General features: G+C 42.4%; 1 protein-coding gene and 1 long non-coding RNA gene across 2 annotated transcripts; one reads left to right on the top strand and one right to left on the bottom strand.

The window, feature by feature from the left end:
* Positions 1 to 236: 236 nt before the first annotated feature.
* Positions 237 to 19,317, bottom strand: LOC141913907 (alpha-mannosidase 2-like). The gene is made up of 23 exons (XM_074805123.1): positions 18,954 to 19,317; positions 11,730 to 11,946; positions 11,511 to 11,608; positions 11,180 to 11,327; positions 10,459 to 10,630; positions 9,217 to 9,344; positions 8,942 to 9,115; positions 8,246 to 8,435; positions 7,815 to 7,992; positions 7,284 to 7,486; positions 6,558 to 6,731; positions 6,254 to 6,368; positions 6,097 to 6,164; positions 5,583 to 5,748; positions 5,021 to 5,160; positions 4,843 to 4,939; positions 4,632 to 4,754; positions 4,412 to 4,523; positions 3,802 to 3,938; positions 3,309 to 3,450; positions 3,037 to 3,170; positions 2,393 to 2,701; positions 237 to 1,875 (listed from the first exon to the last, which is right to left on the bottom strand). Exons 1-23 carry the CDS (start codon positions 19,080 to 19,082, stop codon positions 1,723 to 1,725), a joined length of 3,507 nt encoding a protein of 1,168 aa, XP_074661224.1. The 5' UTR covers positions 19,083 to 19,317; the 3' UTR covers positions 237 to 1,722.
* LOC141913908 (uncharacterized) lies at positions 13,922 to 14,432 on the top strand. The gene is made up of 3 exons (XR_012620663.1): positions 13,922 to 13,992; positions 14,108 to 14,234; positions 14,328 to 14,432. It is a non-coding gene; the product is annotated as an uncharacterized LOC141913908 (long non-coding RNA).
* Positions 19,318 to 19,557: the final 240 nt, after the last annotated feature.

Here is a 19,557-nt window from a genome sequence, read left to right as displayed (position 1 = left end):
GAGTCAGTGTATCATCTAACTGTGATATCATTCTCAAGTCAAAAGATCCGAGTCTTCTGTATCGTCCAACTCTGATATCACTTTCACACTTATGTTCAACTAGTTGTTTTCACGTAAATATCCAACTCCTCCACGCTCGAGTCATCGTCCTGTCGGAAAAGGCTCGATTCGAGTATTCCGACATAACGGCGACTTTATCGAGAAACAACGCGCAATTATTAAAAAATTCACTTTTATTTCTCGAATATCGTCATCAATGCTGCAAGTTAACTCGCATACAATACATACAAACATACATAAATACTGATACACGTACGTCGAAAATAAATTAAATATTTATGTAAACAAACGTACCGTCAATAACTGGACTACATACACTGATAAATATCTAAAAACGGACTAACATGAAAATGATGAATGCCACCAAATAAATTGTTGGTTCACATTTGCTGCCGGCTACAAACTTCTAGTGCTGCTACGAATATATTCATAGCTGATTCTTCCTATTTACGGTTAGATATTCGCACTCGGCCGCGCGGTAAGGACACAGTTCATGATTGGCCGGTGATGTGAACGAACTCGGTTTCATTCTCGATGCTCGTTCGTCAATTTCGAGCGAAGGCCGACGACGATACAGCTCCAGCGCAAACCTATGAATATATTTGTAGCGGCAATAGGGGGCGACTCTGTATTATCAAACCAGCTGCGAATGTGTATGAGCTCAACGCATACGACACGGAATCATGTTTCCGTTTCCCTGGGAATCTACTTACAATAACTTGAATATCTAAACATCTATACATTACATCCTTATTACTACATAATAATAATCGTAATAATAATAAATACATAGATATATTATGTAAACAATAAACTCAACATGAACAAAAATATAATACGCGCATCACATACATTCACAGATCAGCAGCAGTGCACGAACCTATCATCGCCCTCAGACATTAGATATTTCATCAGCAGCATGCTTCCGATTTGTGATAAATCCGGAATAAACTGCAGACAATCGTATCGGAGATCAAGATTTCCCACTATGATAACGTCCGAAGGGCGCGTGGTTCTATTTAGCAGACCGACACCCGCATTAGTATAAAATCACATTTCTTTCCACCGCGAATTTCTCGTCTAGACTATCTACATCATCATTGTGTCGTATTTAAAGGACACGCCTTCGATATGAAATATTTAGAGGAAAATAAAGAAGGCGAATAATACCGATCTCGTATAAGTACAGCAGTTATTTAAACAGACCCACTAACCGCGAAGAAGGACGACGGAAAGCGTTCAAATTCGACCCATTTGCACTCGCGTGGCCCACCTCGATCAATCTTATATCACATTAAAGCCTTGACTATTTACTACAAAGTAACACGAACTTGTAATACAAGAAAATCAACTGGGAATGAGCTGCATCTCGATAAATGTGGAATATTCCTTGAAATTTCTGAGTGCTAATGGGTTGAAACAGCAATTCTTCGGCATCCCGCCTGAAATGATCGTTTTCTGACTTTCTAGTAGCATCTCGTGAAATGAAATCATGACAGTGTTGCGATTAAGAACTCATTCGACTACGGAAGGAGTTAGAAATATATATATATATATATATATAGTAAGTTATTTTCTGAATTATTGCCCTGGCAAGCGGGTACCTCTAGTATCACCCCTAAAATCGGACGTTAGCAGCTAATGGCGCTATATCGCCGGGGGTCATCGCATTTTCACCCGGTACGCGTGCAGTTCCATCGGCTCGAGCTTCACCTCGCCAGTGGCGCCACCTACGACGGTGCCGTTGTGCATTAGCGACAACGACGATTCCTGGATATGTTTGAATTTATTCTGGAATAGTTTTTGTAAATGGACCTGAAACGAAACGACGACACGACAGGTGAATATGAGTTGCTCGGCTTCGTTAAATACATTTAGTTGTCCTAATGAGACGCAGTATCGAGTGCAGTGGCCGGGCCGGTGTGGCCCATTTTCAAAGCAACGCATCTGATTGGCTAGACATAGACTGGTGGTTGCTGAGCCGCAACCTGTCCACCCAAGAAATCATGGACATTGTAATGGACCAATGAAGGGTCTGCAGCCGGGTTAGTGTTAGTGTGAGGCAATCAAACCCTGGCAAGTGAGGATGGTATGAAGACAGTGAGACTATCCTTTCTGCACTTCTGTTGTCTGTACCTCTTGGGCTCAAATATCATCATTGCAGGCATGAATGTATTGAGTTTGAGTTGATGAATTAGGAAATGATATTAGGCAAAGGCAGACATGACTGTGAATACGGTTTGAGAGTGGTTTCTTCTCTTTTTACAGCTCGATTTACTCCCTAAATTGTAAAAAATATGGATATACTCGGTGAATAGAGAACAAAACTTACGGAACTGGAATAAGTGGAACATTTTAATCCGTCTGCCGGTAGACTGCAGTCGTATAGCAGACGATGTAATATCAACGCCGCGTCGGTACGCGGCGCGTCCGTGTGATCGCCGTCGCGTAACGTACGCAAATTCAACATGTGAACGTCGCACGGCAACGACGACGCCGCCGCCATCGGCCGGTGCTCGGGCGCCATCTGCGCCGTCGACGCGCCGATTCGCTGCGGCATCACGTGCAACGGGTGAATGAGCTGCAGCGACATCTGGTGAGCGAGTAACGAAGCGTAGCCGCCCGGTTGTATAGCCGGTATCTGAAATAGACGAAGTCAATAAATGTAGAGTAAAACCTCTATTGAAATACATACAATTCAGTACCTCCTGACATAATGAACAGTGAACACTTTTCCTGGTAGTGAAGGTTCCATTAACCTCCCTCAGGCATTCACCATAGAGAGGTTTTACTGCACTGTATGTCTGTTAACATACTAATGTACAGGGCTCGGTGGTTGAATAAATGTTGCTCGCTATGGGTACCATGGTACAGGGATCGCTGGCTCAAAGTGAGATCAGTGTTGAACCATGGTACCATATCAGCAAGTTGATAGATTTGGAACACAGAGAATTCCCGGCGGGGTATGACACGTACTTTATGTTTGTTATGTCTTCGTTCGATCAGCAGTATGAATTTATTCGGCGTACGCTTGTTATCGACGACCGCCTGCATCAGACCTCGTCCGTCGTCCTGATTCAATCTACGATCCATCATCACCTCCAATACTCCTACAAATAATACACGCACGTTATCAGGGGCGGCTGTAGGGTAATGGTTGTACTCGCTGTGTACCGTGGTACTGGAGTTGTGCGTTCAAAGGTTGATTCATGTTAACCATGGTATTCGGCGGTGAGATCGTTACTAACCTTCCTGGAGACTAGCGACGCCTAGCGACTGAGCGGAAAGTACGCTGAATCTGGTTTTCGCGTCTTGAATGAAAGCCATCGTCGGCATCGGGTAGTAGTTCGCTTGCAACGGCAACTTCTTCAATGTCTTCCGCCTTATTATCTGAAACCGAACAATTCCTTCGTGTTAGACATTTATTTCTTTGTTTTGTTAAGGTGATCATATTTGTTTTGCAAATACAGCTTTTGAGCTTATATGTCATGCATGGCAAGGCAGAGTCGCAATGCCATCAGGTTACGTGGCAGAGTCTCCAGTGCCATCACGTTACGTGGCAGAGTCTCACGATGCCATCAGTCCAAATCCCTGCGAGGGAGGAACGTGGCTGGGTCTGGCGATTTTATCAGGTTCGTATCCCACAAACGGAGGAATGTAGGTCTACTAACAAAACTGACAGAGCCAGGCGACGCGTTGCCATCTCGAGCGGAGTTGAAATAGACTTAAGGCTGAACTGACCTGGAATCCGTTTAAATCTGTGTAGAATTCCCCGTCGTTATTTTTGACGTCCGTGTGAACTCGCATCGCCAACTCGTAGTTCGTCGTACGCCGGATATCGACGATGTTGTAAAGTTGAACGGCGTTTCCATCGGCATCTGAGAAATCAAAGCAACGAAAAATTGAAACGCTCAATTCGGAGCGAGAGTCAATTAAGGCGACGAGCCCAGCTTTCAAAGACACAGGAACAAGTCAACTCTAGGCATGGGTTTCTATAGTGCCCAGAGATAAAAGAATTGATGCAGACTTGACTGCGACTACTATGTGACAGCAGTCATTCTTGGTTACTCGAAGAAATATCAGAACTTGCTCTAAATCATGATGACTTTAGTTCATTTTCGATTCAGTTCATTTTAATTAAAAGTTCTATTTTTGTGATGAAAACTAAAAAAAAAGTAGATATCAAGGTAGTCAGGTCTGTTGATGCCAACTGACAGTAATATATCCTGGAAAGAAAATTTGTTCCTTTGTCTATGAAACCTGAGTCGCTGCAATCTGTATTTGCCTTCCCTGCAAGAGAACCGCCCAATTGGGTAACAAAAATACGACGCCTCGCTTCGATAGAACTTACTCGGCGAGTTGAATACGCGATTGATATGTTCGATGTGAGGAATGAATATATGCGACTCCTGTATGAGAGGACCTCGTACGATCCTCGTGAACGGATTGTTGTACGGTAGAGCCTGCCGAATAGAAAATCATCGCGATATAATCACTAACATAGACCACAGTGGTCGGTACATTTTACGCATTACGCCGAATTTCCCTCCCATTTAGGTCTCGTTGCTGACCTTCGCCTCTCCTTGAGGTAGAAATAAGTAAGCTCCGCTTTTTTCTCGGGTCAATCGGGTTCCGTACGTAACGAATTCGACTCTAGTCGTCGTCTGCTGATTGTCGCTTTTGCTCAACGTCGACTGTAAAATAGCGAAAGCGCAAATAGAATCTTGCTGTATTTACTATGTAGGTTAGCTAGGGTACGAATGGTTCTGAAATTGTACTCGCCTTCAGAGTACCCCTGTCGCCGTCGAAGACCGCTTTTAAATACGGCGTTTCCAAGGTGTAGTCGACCGGATTCTTCTTAATTATCTTGAACGGACCCCTGGAAAAATAGCGTACGCGTTGTTTTTCATATACGGTTGGCTAAATCTGAAACCGTCGGCTAACGCGCACGCGAACTTACTTATAAATCTCGGTCAAAACGCTACCGCTGTTGTACATGGTTGTCTCCGAATGGTAGTTCCTCGGGTTTTCGCCGGGGCTCACTTCCTGTATGGTGTACGTCGCGATTCCCAGTGGCGGAACCTTCACCAGAAAATGTGCCTGAAACAACAGGAGTATAAACGTGTTTTTTGATGAGACGAGAAGATACACAATATCCGTGTAAGAAGATAACAAGAGAAATCCCACAATAAGTTCAGCCAAAACGAGAAACTTGAATAGAAGAGTTATATATATTTGCGCAACGTTTCGGCTAAAGACTATTAGCCATCATCAGGCGTACTGATGATGGCTAATAGTCTTTAGCCGAAACGTTGCGCAAATATATATAACTCTTCTATTCAAGTTTCTCGTTTTGGCTGAACTTATTGTGGGATTTCTCTTGTTGTGTTTTTTGATGTTTGTTTGTGAAAGGAAGGATGAGGTTTGAACCTCACCCGACAGGAGGACGAGGGACTAAGGTGCAGATACTAAAACGACGGCGAAGGATAGAGACGAGGTTAAAGGTTGGAAGGTATACGAACTTTGTATTGATTTTCGGCCATGTCCTCGTTGTTCACCCAGAACGGATCGACCTGGCTGTCGACGACCGAGCCGTTTCCGTCGCGTACGATGAAATGCGGTTTCGACACGTAAACGCGGACGATCTGTTCGCGGTGCTGAGCTAACGAGTTGTAGAACGCCACGACGCTGAAATACAGACGGAACCAACGCAATTTAGAATCGATTAACCCGTTCGGTACTTGCTAATTAGCAACCTGAAGTGCTGGAGATAATTTGAATGTTTAAAAAATTCCACCCCAGAGTGTTGAATAACGGGCTTATCAGTATCTACTAAATCATTATCATTACTTACTACAATTTCAGGTGCTGCCATCTTCCAATAGAGATACGTAACAGATTAGGCTAGTATAGATTTCCAATTCGGACAACTTAGACCTCAGGTAATTCAACTTAAACCCCGGCAACACTTCACACATGTGAAAGGTACTTACGAAGAACCACCCAGAAGGTAGGGGACCGTATTTTCCTTCATACCTTTTATCAGTAGTGAGTTGTAGAACTGTCCGCTCGGGCAAAGAATCATGAGAAACCCGCGCTTCGTCCTGAAAATTTCACGAAATAATCAATCAATCCCTCGCATTCGGTTCACACTTTTTCATCTACAATTCGAGTCACTGACATTTTCACTTACGATGTTGAAGAATTCGGCATTTTCTTGCGATTTGAATTTCGTGCGGTCGTTCATCAACAGAAACTCGCTCGCTTTCGATATCAACTTTTTCATGTTCATCAACGACTTCGTCAATCTGAAAGAGCAGAAATTAAGATTATTCGAAATCATTTCATTTTCAAGCATTCTTCAAACTTATGATCATCCACACATCACACATATTCTTCAGTACTTTACCCATGACATTTCTAATTGAAAATGAACTATTATGATATATTATCGCGATTATGATTAATATTAATAATAATAATAATAATCATTTTACTTGTTTCCGTAGTCGACGACAACGTGTTCTTTAGCGGTGCCGGTGATACCGTCGTGGTGCTGGAACAGGCCGAGACTGCGCCGCGCCAAGATCAGATCCTTCATCGCGGCGACCTGCGGGAAGTTCTGTTTATCGTTGACGCCTAATACCAGTGAGTAGATAATCTCCGCCGACCTGAAATAACGATAGACAATAGTAGAGAACTAAGAAAGAGAACAATACCACAAAAAGATCATCTGAACGCTAAGAGGGTGGATTTAGGGTCCACCCCATCCAACCCCTTCAAAAATTCGAATGTGCCCTCTGGAAAAATATTTTTGCAAATTGTAATGGGCCCTGATAAGAGCTAGCCAGAAAAGCCCCTTTTTGTCCAGAATTTCCGGTAGTTTATCCCTCTTGACCAAAATCATTTAGGAGTCATTGAAAAAACAGAAACGAATGCTCATAAGAAAAGTCCCAAAATTACCTCAATTTTTGTAAAGAGAGAAATCGGTAAATAAATCGAAAATGAAAATCTTTAAATGAATTAACGCAGAATGAAATTCAGTGGTTTTTACCGAACTGTACGTAGAAAATCTGCAAAAAATCACTGAAAAAATGAAATGCACCAGTCTTTAAAATCTTAGCGATTCCAACAATGGATAAAATATTACCTAATACGCTACCATTCTAAGATGGATTAGTGTCGTAGGGAGCCTCATTAGAGATTTGGAAAGAAATAAATACCTAAGATGAGCTTCCATGAGACGGTCGAGGTTTTTATAAAACGGACGCGACGTGAAGTATCCGCTCCAGTAGTGGTCGTCGCGGTCGGCGTACGTGTAGAAGTCGCCGCTGAGTATGGGGAAATCGCGCGGTCGTTGTCCCGGCGACGTGTTCGTACGTTCGTAGACGGCGTTGAAGTAATCGGTCAACGTGCCGAATTGAAGCTGCAGTCGAGAAAAAAAATTGATGACGACCTTCTTCAGCGATAAAAGTCTGATGAGGATAATGATAATGAACTATTTTCAGGTTCTGGTCCCCTAAGACATTCGTTCTTTCAACAAATGGAACTACAGTAGAACCTCGCTTAACACCTAGCTATAGTAGCCTTAATGAAGACCATTTTACCCGTTCCCAAAATACCATCCATACATCAATGCCTTCAAATGAAGAACACCTCTCTACTTTGTACAGTGAACAGTGAACGCTTTTTCTGGTTTAGAAAGTTCAATTTCTGCTTAACCCATAGCTCACGACAGTTTCGTCGATAATTACCTCGGCGTGCCAGTCCTTCTGGCTGTTCACGAAGTCGATGATTTTGCGATAGTTCTGGTATTGCCGGTCCCACTCCATCGGCGTATCGTAACGGAAATCATCTCCGACCGGCGCTAACACGACGTCTGTACGGTATAGCTGCGCTTTCTTCCGATACTGATCTAGCAGCAATCTCGCCCTGAAATCAGAAATCAGACCTTAATATCTATGGCGAAAGTCGGTGAAAGTGTTTGCAAGTGACTATTTGTCCACGCTTCGCATGTGTTCACGACTTGAGACATTTTTAATTCGATGCTGTTCATATTCCAATTACAGTTGACTCCTTCGATTGCTTATCTCGGTAAACTGTAAGTTCAGTAAACTTTTCCGTTTTATTCAAGAAATCCAGGGACCCTATCTATGTATATAGACTGCTGTCGAGTAAGTATTACCTCTCTTTGACATTCTGATCAGTTGTCACGATCGGTGGCACCTTCCACGGGCAGCTGATGCGACTGGTGCCCGGCAATCGACGGAAATCGAACTGGCAGCAGATTTTCGGATCCGGTCCGCAAGTGTGCGGAACGTCGTAGCTGAAAAACGGCATCATGTGACAAAACATGTCCGTCTTTCCAGAGTGATCTACAAAAGCAAGAGATGGAGAGTGACTATGGAGATCAAGAAGTAGATTCTTAGAGCTCAGGCTGTGATGTACGTATCAATCCAAAGCCTGCACCTTTTCAGACATTCATCAATTCACCATCATTCATTTTGAGTGTCCAGACTTGGCAATCCTCACTCAGCAGGGATTCCAACCTGATGGCATCGCTAGACTCAGCCACGGCAAAAACCCTGCACTAGCCCGAGTGGGCAGCTTAGATGATGTCATTAATAGCCGTTCAGAAATCTTGTGTTTTATTCTTACTAGCTCAGGTTTTTCTTTTCGTAGTTTATCCATGAGATTAGCCGCAGCGATTAAACAAAAAGCAGTCAAACGTTGCCACCAGGTTTGAATTCCTGCCAAGGAACCTCGAAGGAGTCCTGGAGGAACATCGGTGAGTCTAGCGATGCTATCAGGTTTCAACTCCTGCCAAAGGAGGATACGACTTCGCACGCATCCAACATTTCACGAAAATACAAAAACTCACCCCATGTTTGTCTCCACATGAACTCAAGTTGTTTGTTCTTTGACAGATATTTTTTCACCGAGTAGTGCGTGCGTTGTATGAGCATGTTCTTCATGCCCATTCTCTTCAGTAAATACGCCATCGTCGGTGAATGTCCAAACGGATCGATCGCCCAACCGCTCACCGGTTTCACTCCTGAAATCAATGAAACATGAATGAATTGTTACATTTTAAACCTAGAAATTCCTTTAATTCACTCAGGGGGAATTTTGCGAGTTCAGCGGCTCAGCACTTACCGACGGTGTGCTCTAACCATTGATGACCTTCTATGAGTTGATCGACCATCGCAAAATAGTGCGAATTAGCCTCGTCCGTCATCACCCAACCTCCGGTGACTATTTCTAGTTGACCGTTCCGTATCAGACTGAAACATTAGACATTTCATCAGCGCACTTTCAAAAACTGATCGTCCACACTTCATATGTGTTCAGTGAAACATTTTTCTAATTGAAAATGAACTACAAACACGAGACATTAGATATTTTATCTGACTTCACCCGAGACATTTTAACTGAGAATGAACTACAAAAACCTATAACGTCAGACATTTCATCGACACACAAGGTAAGGCTTCATGCAGTAGCACGGTGAATGAACGGGGAGATGTACTGACAAGCAAGACATAATCATTACGTTATTTTCACAACTTCTTTCGCAACGACAAAAACTACAGAAGCGTTACGATCACCAGAAAAACCTTACTTTTAATAATCATCGACAGGGATCGCGGTGGTAATAATAACGTTCTTTATTATAAATAAACGATTGAACCGATGCTATCGCAAGCTAGATGAGGTATTAAATACAAGCGCAGCTGTCACCTGCAGCTGGGACTCCAAAACAGATGTCCGTCATCATCCGCTGCGCTGTCGGTGGCGTGTAGAGCCTCAACGGTTAACCCAATCAATACCAGTAATGATTTATCCGATTCCGAGAGTAAACAGTAACAACGGCCGATTTTTATAATTATTACTAGATGGCGCGGTACACAATAGCACCGCTGTGATATTACAATACATACGTGGCTAGGGGAGCATTTCAATAATGAAATAATGTTTTTTAAACACGATCCATAAAGACCATAAAGACATTTCAGCTGGCGGGTTAAATAAAATTAATGAAATTGATACATTGACAGCTGATCGAAAGCCCTTTACATAGAACTGAAGCACTCGGATATTATTATGAGCCCTAGCCTACAGTGTACCAGGCATCTCTCCCTGGTGAGAAATGCTATTGGTATTATTACCCCTAGCCTATATATGAAACTGTATCAGTCGGCCCTACCTGGAGAGAAGTGACATTGATATCATTACCCCAAGTCTATATCTGTGACTGTGTATCAGTCATCAATCCCTGAACCTGGAGTGAGTTAGTACAATGATTACTCGGATGGGTCATCTATCACAGACTCCAATTGGCGCAGCGAGGTCCGCTGTAGACCTCTACGCCGCCTACGCATCGAACATACAACTGACCTTTTCATCGTCTGACGTTTAATTTCAGTCGTCTCCGACCACCACATGCTCAAGAACGACATCTCGGCGTAGATGAACTTGCGTCGCGGGTCCTCCTTCAATTTGACGAGCATGTTCTCGAATATCTTCTGCGTCTGGTCGTAATAGTAACGTTCGAACGTCTTCAACCAACCTACGACGCGAATCAGAAAGTGAAAGATGGCCGCTATTAAAGTTTGCACCACGGGGTACGTATCAAACGATGCAAGTAAGTCAAATCTTAACAGAGCGGCCACTGACCTGGATAAGGCTAAACAAAAATGATACCTCGTTTCTCCGCAGCGGCCGGGTCATTTTTGTAAAATATGATAAAATTTATAAACAGTTCATTTCTATAGCGGCCGGGTCTGTTATGGTGAAATTGATCACGATTTTAAAAAAAGTAATGTATAGGGTAGATAGGCGGCCGGCCGGGTCAACATTTAAGCTCAGCAGAGCGGAGAAACAAGGTATCAATTTTTTTTGGCCTAACTCGGGGAATCAGAAAAATCTAGAAGGAAATCAGGTAAAACTCGGGGAATTTGACATTTTATACCAAAAACCTGGAAAACTTGGGGAAATCACATACTGCTATTGACCATTGTTTGTACATGATACACGGGAATTTTGTGTAATCATAGGGAAGGGCCAGAAAGTGGCCACCCCGATCTATGACGTGCCCTTGGGCCCCGCGATCACTCACCCGGGTCGGTGTGCGAATGCGGCACGATGAAGACCTTCAATTTGCGCGCGTCGGTCCACTGGTTTTCCTGGTACGTAATCGGATAACCTTGTTTCCAAACGCCGCCGTCCGGATTGTTGAACGGAATCGCGTCGAACGCTTCTTGCATCTACAAAACGACAGGGAAATCGAAACGCTGCGTTAACTGTACGCAAAGCCTGTCAAATCAGAATCATTTCTTCTTCAATAAGGTCTTAATCAATAGTAAGACCCACAGTAACGTCTGTCACATTTCTGTGCCCGAGATAAGTAAAATTCTTTGGTAATTTAGGATGTACTTATCTAGAATTACCTGAATTTCTATCTTAGGTGGTGCCTTCTCGCCTACCGCGCAAACCTCAGCCGGATAGGTCATCGCCGATTTCTTCAATGGGATCATCAGGTCGGAACCTTAAATGTAATCAGTTATAACACAGATAAAATCAAACCTTTCAATGTTGACTAATCAATACCCGAACGTGCTGGAGATGATTTGAAAATTCCACGGTGTTTATTGACCCCTGACCATTACCTTTAGGAACTATCGGCTCCTTCCGGTTGGACATGTTCTCGACGAGACCCTTCGCGACGTCCTGTTTGAAAAGATCGTTGAGTTTCTCGAGTTTGGCCGTGTCGCCCTTGGCGAGGTCGCGTACCGTATCGCGTATCAGGTTCACCGTGTCGTGGTTCTCTTTCAGCACGCGTTCGATGTGTAAGATTTTCGCTTCGATGTTCGACATTTCGCTCTGCTAAAAAAGAGAAAACAATATGACGAAATAAGAAGAGCTCAGACCTTTATTCCAAAATCTTCTATATCCTATAGTAGACATCAGAAATTTAAGGGTTCATTCCATATACATATACACGTATAAGGACATATATGCAGGGGAAATCCTCTAACAGCTGCTAGGCCAGCATCTTAGCTACGCATTGAAGTGGTTTTCGTCCCCACCTACCCAAATAACTTCTGAAATGATCAAACCTTTAGAAAGAAGGTGTACAGCACAGGCTCCAGCAGTTTGTCGAACTATGGCATCATTTACGGGGGACCTGTTTTACATTCTAGGCACTGTTATTTGGGTGCTGCCCTACGCATCTTAAGTTACACTTATCTAATTGCGGTCTCATGCCTAAAGTTTCATTGCATTTGTTTTTTCGTCGTGAAAGTCTTTTTACGCAGCGGTTTTGATGAGATGACTCGCCGGAGCCATTTTGTTTTTCAATGCAAATCAGTGTTTATCGTTTAACGTACAATATTATGCTGTGGATTAGATAAAGAGCGTGAGCGTTTATCGAATACCACAAAATGTCGGATTATTCCTTCCGTTCTACTAATTCCACTGAAACTCGGGCAATTTGCATTGTAAATCCATCGTTTCAAATACAGCGGAACTCGCTTTTACGTCCTCTTAGTCGGGAACTCGGCGACTAATCCGAAACACGATCTAGACTAAGTAAATTGAACTGGAAATACAAATTGGGACTCAAAAATGCTGATGACTCATCCGATGACGACTTGACCAGGGTTCTTAGGCGTTTCCCAATTTCATTTTCCGTTATTACCTTTTCCATATTGAGATTATAAATTTTCCGTGCCCCTAAGTTACACATCACCAACCTACAACAGGCAGTAATGTAGGCCTACTCAAAGTAGATAAGTGCCAATGATCAATAGAAAGGTTCTGTTATCAATTGTTAAGTACAACATTCAGGCATAAGGCCTGAAATTCAAAATAGAAGGGAAATTTCATTTTGAGACTATTTTCTGATTTTCCAAAGCCATGGGCGACAAAAAATAGGCAAAAGGTCCGCAGCTTTACGCAGGCCTGGAAAATACTTTCCCGTATTCCAAAACGCGTAAGAACCCCGCTTGGGAGCGACCGGGATTGTACAACAACCATTTACGGAACAATCACGCCGATAGAAGTCTAAGCCTCGTCGTTCATGGATTATTACGTTTACAAGACGATTATTGTAATCGGGATGAATTTTTTAATAAAGCGCGTCTCGTTCGTCGTCTAAATCATCAATTACGACGTAAATAAATTGATACCGAAATTAATAACTCGGTTTTAACGGATCGATCCGATTCGACGACAAGGGCTTTGAATATTCATATTGAATAGATTCAGCTTAGACCGCATTATTTAATTATTATCTTTTTATCGGTTTGAGGTGGAACAGGTGTTCGGTGTTTTGATATAACGAGAGAACCATAAAGGAAGTTATTACAATTCAGCAACGTGGCTTGAAAATTGTTCGTTTTGTTTACGTTAAAAATTGCCCGACGCGGTGTCAGTGACGGCGGATCGGGTGTCGGCTAATCGCAGCGACCTGCCTCGCCTCGGAAATGCGCAATCATTTTTGAGAAAAAAAATATCGCCGACTTAGAGCCTTTGGAGCTGATTGTCAGGGGCAGTTCCTGAAAATGCCACCATTAGCTGCCAACTTATCATGCCCTGAAAATGCCTCACTGTCTCTGATTATGTCTTTTGATGCAATTGAAGTCAATTTTCTACTGTCCCTCTAAACATATGCTCTAATTCTATATTTTTCCATATAGTGTCCCTGAAAATTTACTTTTTCATCCATTTTCATCGCTGATGTGGTAAATGATGATAGGTCGACAGGTCTGTCGAACTCACTTGAATTGACTCTGTCCCTATGTTAGACGTATCGAAAATTGTGGCACGTGGCCTTCCCGCCCTCGTACCAAGCGCTAGACCCGTTCAACGACGCAGGCACAGAACTTTTGGTCGCCATTTTTGTCGCCAACTAGACCGATAGGAGTATGGGTGAGTATTGGCGGCTAATCGCGACCTTGCGAAGAAAACGTATAGCGAAAAAGCATAGATATTATAGGCCTATGATGGATGGTGTCTTTTTGTAATGCGTATATTCATTTTTCAGGCGCAACTCCATTTGCCTCAAGTAGAAAAACACATCTGCCCGTATGTAAATAAAAATGGAACCTATGTGTACTGGGGAGTTATCCACAAATCAATCCCACGCATAATGTAGAGGATCATTTTAACTGGTAGCAAACATGATGTGCAAACATTTTTTGTGAATTCAAATTTTATTGCACTAACAAAATAGCCTTACGCTGTTGTTGTTTTTTTTCGTTCAGGGGTGAATTACCATGGTACGGATGTCAGCTGCTAACTGGTTGTCCATTGTAAACCACGGTATCGGATTCAGTTGCCATGTCGGCTATGGCTATGTCGACCAAGTGTTTAAGGCAGGTTCCGATAGAACTTATTCTCGTTTAGGATGATAAACGAACTCTCTTCCGGCCACTATTATCAGGTTCACAGATTATACTATTCCGGAAAAGGTAGTGTGTATTCTGGTGGAAACAATGTGCCAGAAGAGAATTCCCGAAACGGTACAGCCCATTCGAAAACCTACCTAAATACCATGGTACCACGGGTTACATTTGCCGATAGGTGTTTCAGCATGATAAAATCAAAGGTACAAGTAGCAGGGTGGACACTGACCTGGAAAACCTAAGGAGTCATAAAAATTAGGGGAAACTCTGAAAAATATGACAAATTTTACCAAAAATCTGGAAAACCCCGGGGAATTCGGTGATGCCGATTCACTGATTCACTCTGGCGAAATTTTGTGTAATCACATGGAAAAACCTGAGAGGAAAGCGGCCACCCTAAGTGGAACCAAATAAAGTCTACTGTGACACTAAAGTCGACAAACAAAGTAACATGAAGAGAACCGAGTAAACCTCACGCAGGCAATTCAATAATATAGATATACGATTTAACCTCTTGGCGAACCGTGAGAATATTCTGGGCGAACCATACGCCAATTATTCGTTTTATTGAACTATGTAACTTCGATTCAACCATCATTTCTATGTAATATAAAATAAATATAACGACAGACCCGGGAATATTAATCAATAAGACTATCGATATTCTACATATAGTAGCTATAACACTCGTGACGAACGAGGGCCGAATTGAATTAAGTGTATCGACGAATTCGAAACTTTACCGATTAACTATAGGTAAATAATGTATACGACGATAAACAGGTGGATCGCGATCGATCGATCACCAGATGGCGCTACTTCAACTAGGCGTAAGCCTCGGTAAGCTTCTTTCGTGCGAACGAGGCCAAGTGTCGTGGCTGCGGCAAGCGAGGGTCTGCCCAAGTTATAGCAGTTTCCCCAATAAGTAGTCATTAATTTGAGAGAAATATGAAAGATTTTATAGAGCATCTTACCCCCTCTTGACTACTGATCAATTTGAAAAAAATGGGTAAGGTGTCACTGAGTGTCTTACCCCCTCTTGACTACTGATCAATTTGAAAAAAATGGGTAAGGTGTCACTGAGTGTCTTACCCCCTCTTGATTACTGATCAATTTGAAAAAAATGGGTAAGGTGTCACTGAGTGTCTTACCCCCTCCTGACTACTGATCAATTTGAACAAAAATGGGTAAGGTGTCACTGAGTGTCTTACCCCCTCTTGACTACTGATCAATTTGAAAAAAATGGGTAAGGTGTCACTGAGTGTCTTACCCCCTCTTGACTACTGATCAATTTGAACAAAAATGGGTAAGGTGTCACTGAGTGTCTTACCCCCTCTTGACTACTGATCAATTTGAACAAAAATGGGTAAGGTGTCACTGACTGTCTTACCCCCTCTTGACTACTGATCAATTTGAACACAAATGGGTAAGGCGTTACTGAATGTCTTACCCCCTCTTGATTACTGATCAATTTGAACAAAAATGGGTAAGGTGTTACTGAATGTCTTACCCCCTCCTGACTACTGATCAATTTGAACAAAAATGGGTAAGGTGTCACTGAGTGTCTTACCCCCTCTTGACTACTGATCAATTTGAAAAAAATGGGTAAGGTGTCACTGAGTGTCTTACCCCCTCTTGACTACTGATCAATTTGAACAAAAATGGGTAAGGTGTCACTGACTGTCTTACCCCCTCTTGACTACTGATCAATTTGAACAAAAATGGGTAAGGTGTCACTGACTGTCTTACCCCCTCTTGACTACTGATCAATTTGAACAAAAATGGGTAAGGTGTCACTGAGTGTCTTACCCCCTCTTGACTACTGATCAATTTGAACAAAAATGGGTAAGGTGTCACTGACTGTCTTACCCCCTCTTGACTACTGATCAATTTGAACAAAAATGGGTAAGGTGTCACTGACTGTCTTACCCCCTCTTGACTACTGATCAATTTGAACACAAATGGGTAAGGCGTTACTGAATGTCTTACCCCCTCTTGATTACTGATTAATTTGAACAAAAATGTGTTACTGATTACTTATATTCTCAACCTTTTCTCTTTCATATTTCAATTATGTCGAACATATTTCAATTGGTTGCTGATCAGATGCGCACAACAGGTGGTGTAACGCGCATGAAATCGAATCGAATAGATACGATGATCGATTGGGTTCGCAAATTTTGAAACAACGATTATCTGTTCTATCAATATATCCGTACGTATGAATGAATATCGCATGAAAGATGTGCGGTTTAGGGTCGATTGATCACGTCGCGTCGACAGCTGTTTCGAAAATCGATTAAAAAAAAATCTCACCCGATCCCGCCGAACAATAGGCCACCACCGTCGACAGTCAACGGATACGACGTGATTTTAATCATTTGTTTGTTTGAATACGTACGTATCGAAACGATTCGAGCTCGATTTTTCATTACCGATTGTCTGAGAGCAAGAGTGGTCGCAAGAGCAGTCGCAAGAGCGGTCGCAAGAGCGGTGTCGCAAGAGCAGTCGCAAGAGCAGTCGCAAGAGCGGTCGCAAGAGCGGTCGCACGCGGCTGATAGACAGCTGTACAATAAATATCGATAGTTCTACATTCGCGATATAAGTTTATAAGTATCGTACATGAACAATATCGGTTTATTAACAGCTATACATGTGCGCACTTCATAAGTTCATACAATAAACCTAGGAAATCACGAAAATGATTTTTCGTTTTCGTCCGAGTTGGTCAAGGAATTTTTTTAAGCCTATTTACTAAAAAAAGGTGTATGGAAGCGATTTTGACGTTTCTTTTTCCTACTCTTAAGGGATAGAGGCCTGGCGACTGGAAGCCACACCAAATACCAGTCGTGATGAGATCTTCAATGACTTGAATCGGAACCTCTGAAACTTGTTTGAATAGATGCGTTTCATTCGCAACATGTGTTGAGTGATTGTCCGCCCCGATGTCACTATTCATATCTACAGCTGTGACTCGTCATCAGTGTTAAAGTCAATAATATCAGTTTTACATTGCATATGTGTTATGGATGATTTTGATTACTTTCACGCAGTAAAAATCATAAAATCTATCGTTTCATCCGATCGAACTTTAACGCTTGTAGAATTGATTAGTTTACTTTTGTATGAGCTGAATGTCTTTTTGGGGAGACAAAAAAAAAACATTTGATTAATCTATCGGCACAAAAACTGATCACCCACAGCCCACATGTGTTCAGAACTTCACCTGACACATTTTTAATTTAAAATGAACTACAAACACCTGATATTAGACATTTTATCAGCACACTTTCACAAACTGATCATCCACACATGTGTTCAGTGCTTCACCTGAAACATTTCTCACTGGAAATGAGACATTAGAATTTGATCAGCACATTGTCAAAAACCGATCGGCCACACTTCACATGTGTTTAGGCCTTCACCAGTGAAAATTTAGAAAACCAACACCAGGTATTAGGCATTTTATCAGCACACTTTCAAAACGCATCGTCCACGCTATGCTACAAATTGTAAATGTCCGAAAGGGTGTTTCCAGGCTGTGTATTGTTTTGTCTTATTAGTTCTAAATTCTAAATTGAGTTACTAACATTCAATGCCTGGAAAATTGTCTCATTTTGAAACTTCATTCGTATTCTTTTAAAATAGTTCAAGCGACCTTTATCCCACAAAATTAGGTCAATGTGTGAATATTTCGGGTTTTTTTAAAACTGAAGGTACTTCCAATGTAGTAACAGCAGAGTATCCTAAGGGTCTTCAAATCTCTATATATGACATGTTTTTTTGCCAACGCAATGTCCACAAGCGAACCATCTCGATTGTAATGGGACCGATTATTTAGTGATGAGCCGATGGGCCTCTGTCATTGTAACAAATATGAAGATGGTTACATCAAAAAATTCAAAAATGTCAGACTTCATTTTCTAATTTCAGAGTGTTTCAGATCCAAAGCAAATCAATGTTGTGGTACGTCGGAAAATGTATGTTTGTTGAAATATCAACTCAGATATCAGTCAAGTCGGACATATATTTACAGTCCCGAAAGAACCCAACTTCAGCATAGTCCACTGTAGATTTGGAGCCGGGACTTCTGCACGACCACAAACCTTCATTATGGTAGATAGATCCTCCGCCCAAATTTTTTTACCCTCAGCCCCAAACATGTTGTACCGGGTACCTACCTTTCTAGGCCCACTTACAAGGCACCGTCTTATATAGTCCTTATATATAGGCACAGGGGCTTGTACTTGAAGTTGGGGGTGAACTGTAGCTTGGATCATCCAGTAACCCAGGTTTTCCAGATTTCAACTGCAAGCCCCTGTACCCTCTTGTGTTTATATACGGATGGATCTGTTAGTAATGGCTGTCAGTTATTATTGGGAATCTAGTAGGCCTGTGTCTAGACACGCTTTTGTTCGCTTAGTCGTTATTGCTAAAAACAAAAAAGAGTTTTAATTCAGAGATTTTTCGCAAATAGATGATTACCTCCTCTCCTGTCAGCGGCGCTCCTCTGGTGTTAGTATTGTTGGGCAGAGTCGTTTCTAACATCAAGTACAAACTGATGCATACAACCGTGAACATACCGGCGCTGAGAAACGCTGCGAACCTCTTCATTTTCACGCCGGATGTGTCGATGTTTTCGGTATATTTCTAAAATATATATATATGCGAGTCGTGTGTGTATCTAATAGTCCTCTAGATCTACGATGGTTGCAACGTTTCGATGTAACTCACTGTGGCAGCACCCGATCCTGTGAGCGATCGGGTTCTACATGACTCGCTGGTTGTTGTTTAACTGATACCTAAACGACACCTGAATCAATCGCGAGTCCGGAATCCGGTCGTGAGATTGTCAGCTGTGATCAACGCTACTAGCTGTGAAGTACGTCATTGGTATGTGCGTAGCGCTACGCGTGAATTTGTGTGTGTAGCGGCGCTGTGAGTCTTACTCCACTCACACAATGCGTATAGCACTAAATACTGTACGCGGTGTATGTGATGAGATTCATCGATTGTGAGATGCGCCGGTTTGAATCCTACTGAAAAACAAAGGAGTCTGGCATTCAAAGTACACATACGAGCTTGCTCG

The sequence above is a fragment of the Tubulanus polymorphus genome, chromosome 12, assembly GCF_964204645.1.
Source record: "Tubulanus polymorphus chromosome 12, tnTubPoly1.2, whole genome shotgun sequence".
NCBI classification, from domain to species: domain Eukaryota; kingdom Metazoa; phylum Nemertea; class Palaeonemertea; order Tubulaniformes; family Tubulanidae; genus Tubulanus; species Tubulanus polymorphus.
The sequence above is the reverse complement of the archived record's forward strand: the minus strand, read 5'-3'. Positions and strand labels throughout refer to the sequence as shown.

Bases quoted from the DNA above. Each gene is read 5' to 3' on its own strand.
- LOC141913907 (XM_074805123.1), bottom strand. From the start codon at position 19,082: ATGAAGAGGTTCGCAGCGTTTCTCAGCGCCGGTATGTTCACGGTTGTA. The intron at 9,345-10,458 runs GTCAGTTGTATG...CTAATGTTTCAG, and splicing joins AAACGTCAGACGATGAAAAG to TCTGATACGGAACGGTCAAC. The intron at 4,755-4,842 runs GCGAGTACAATT...GCTATTTTACAG, and splicing joins GCGACAGGGGTACTCTGAAG to TCGACGTTGAGCAAAAGCGA.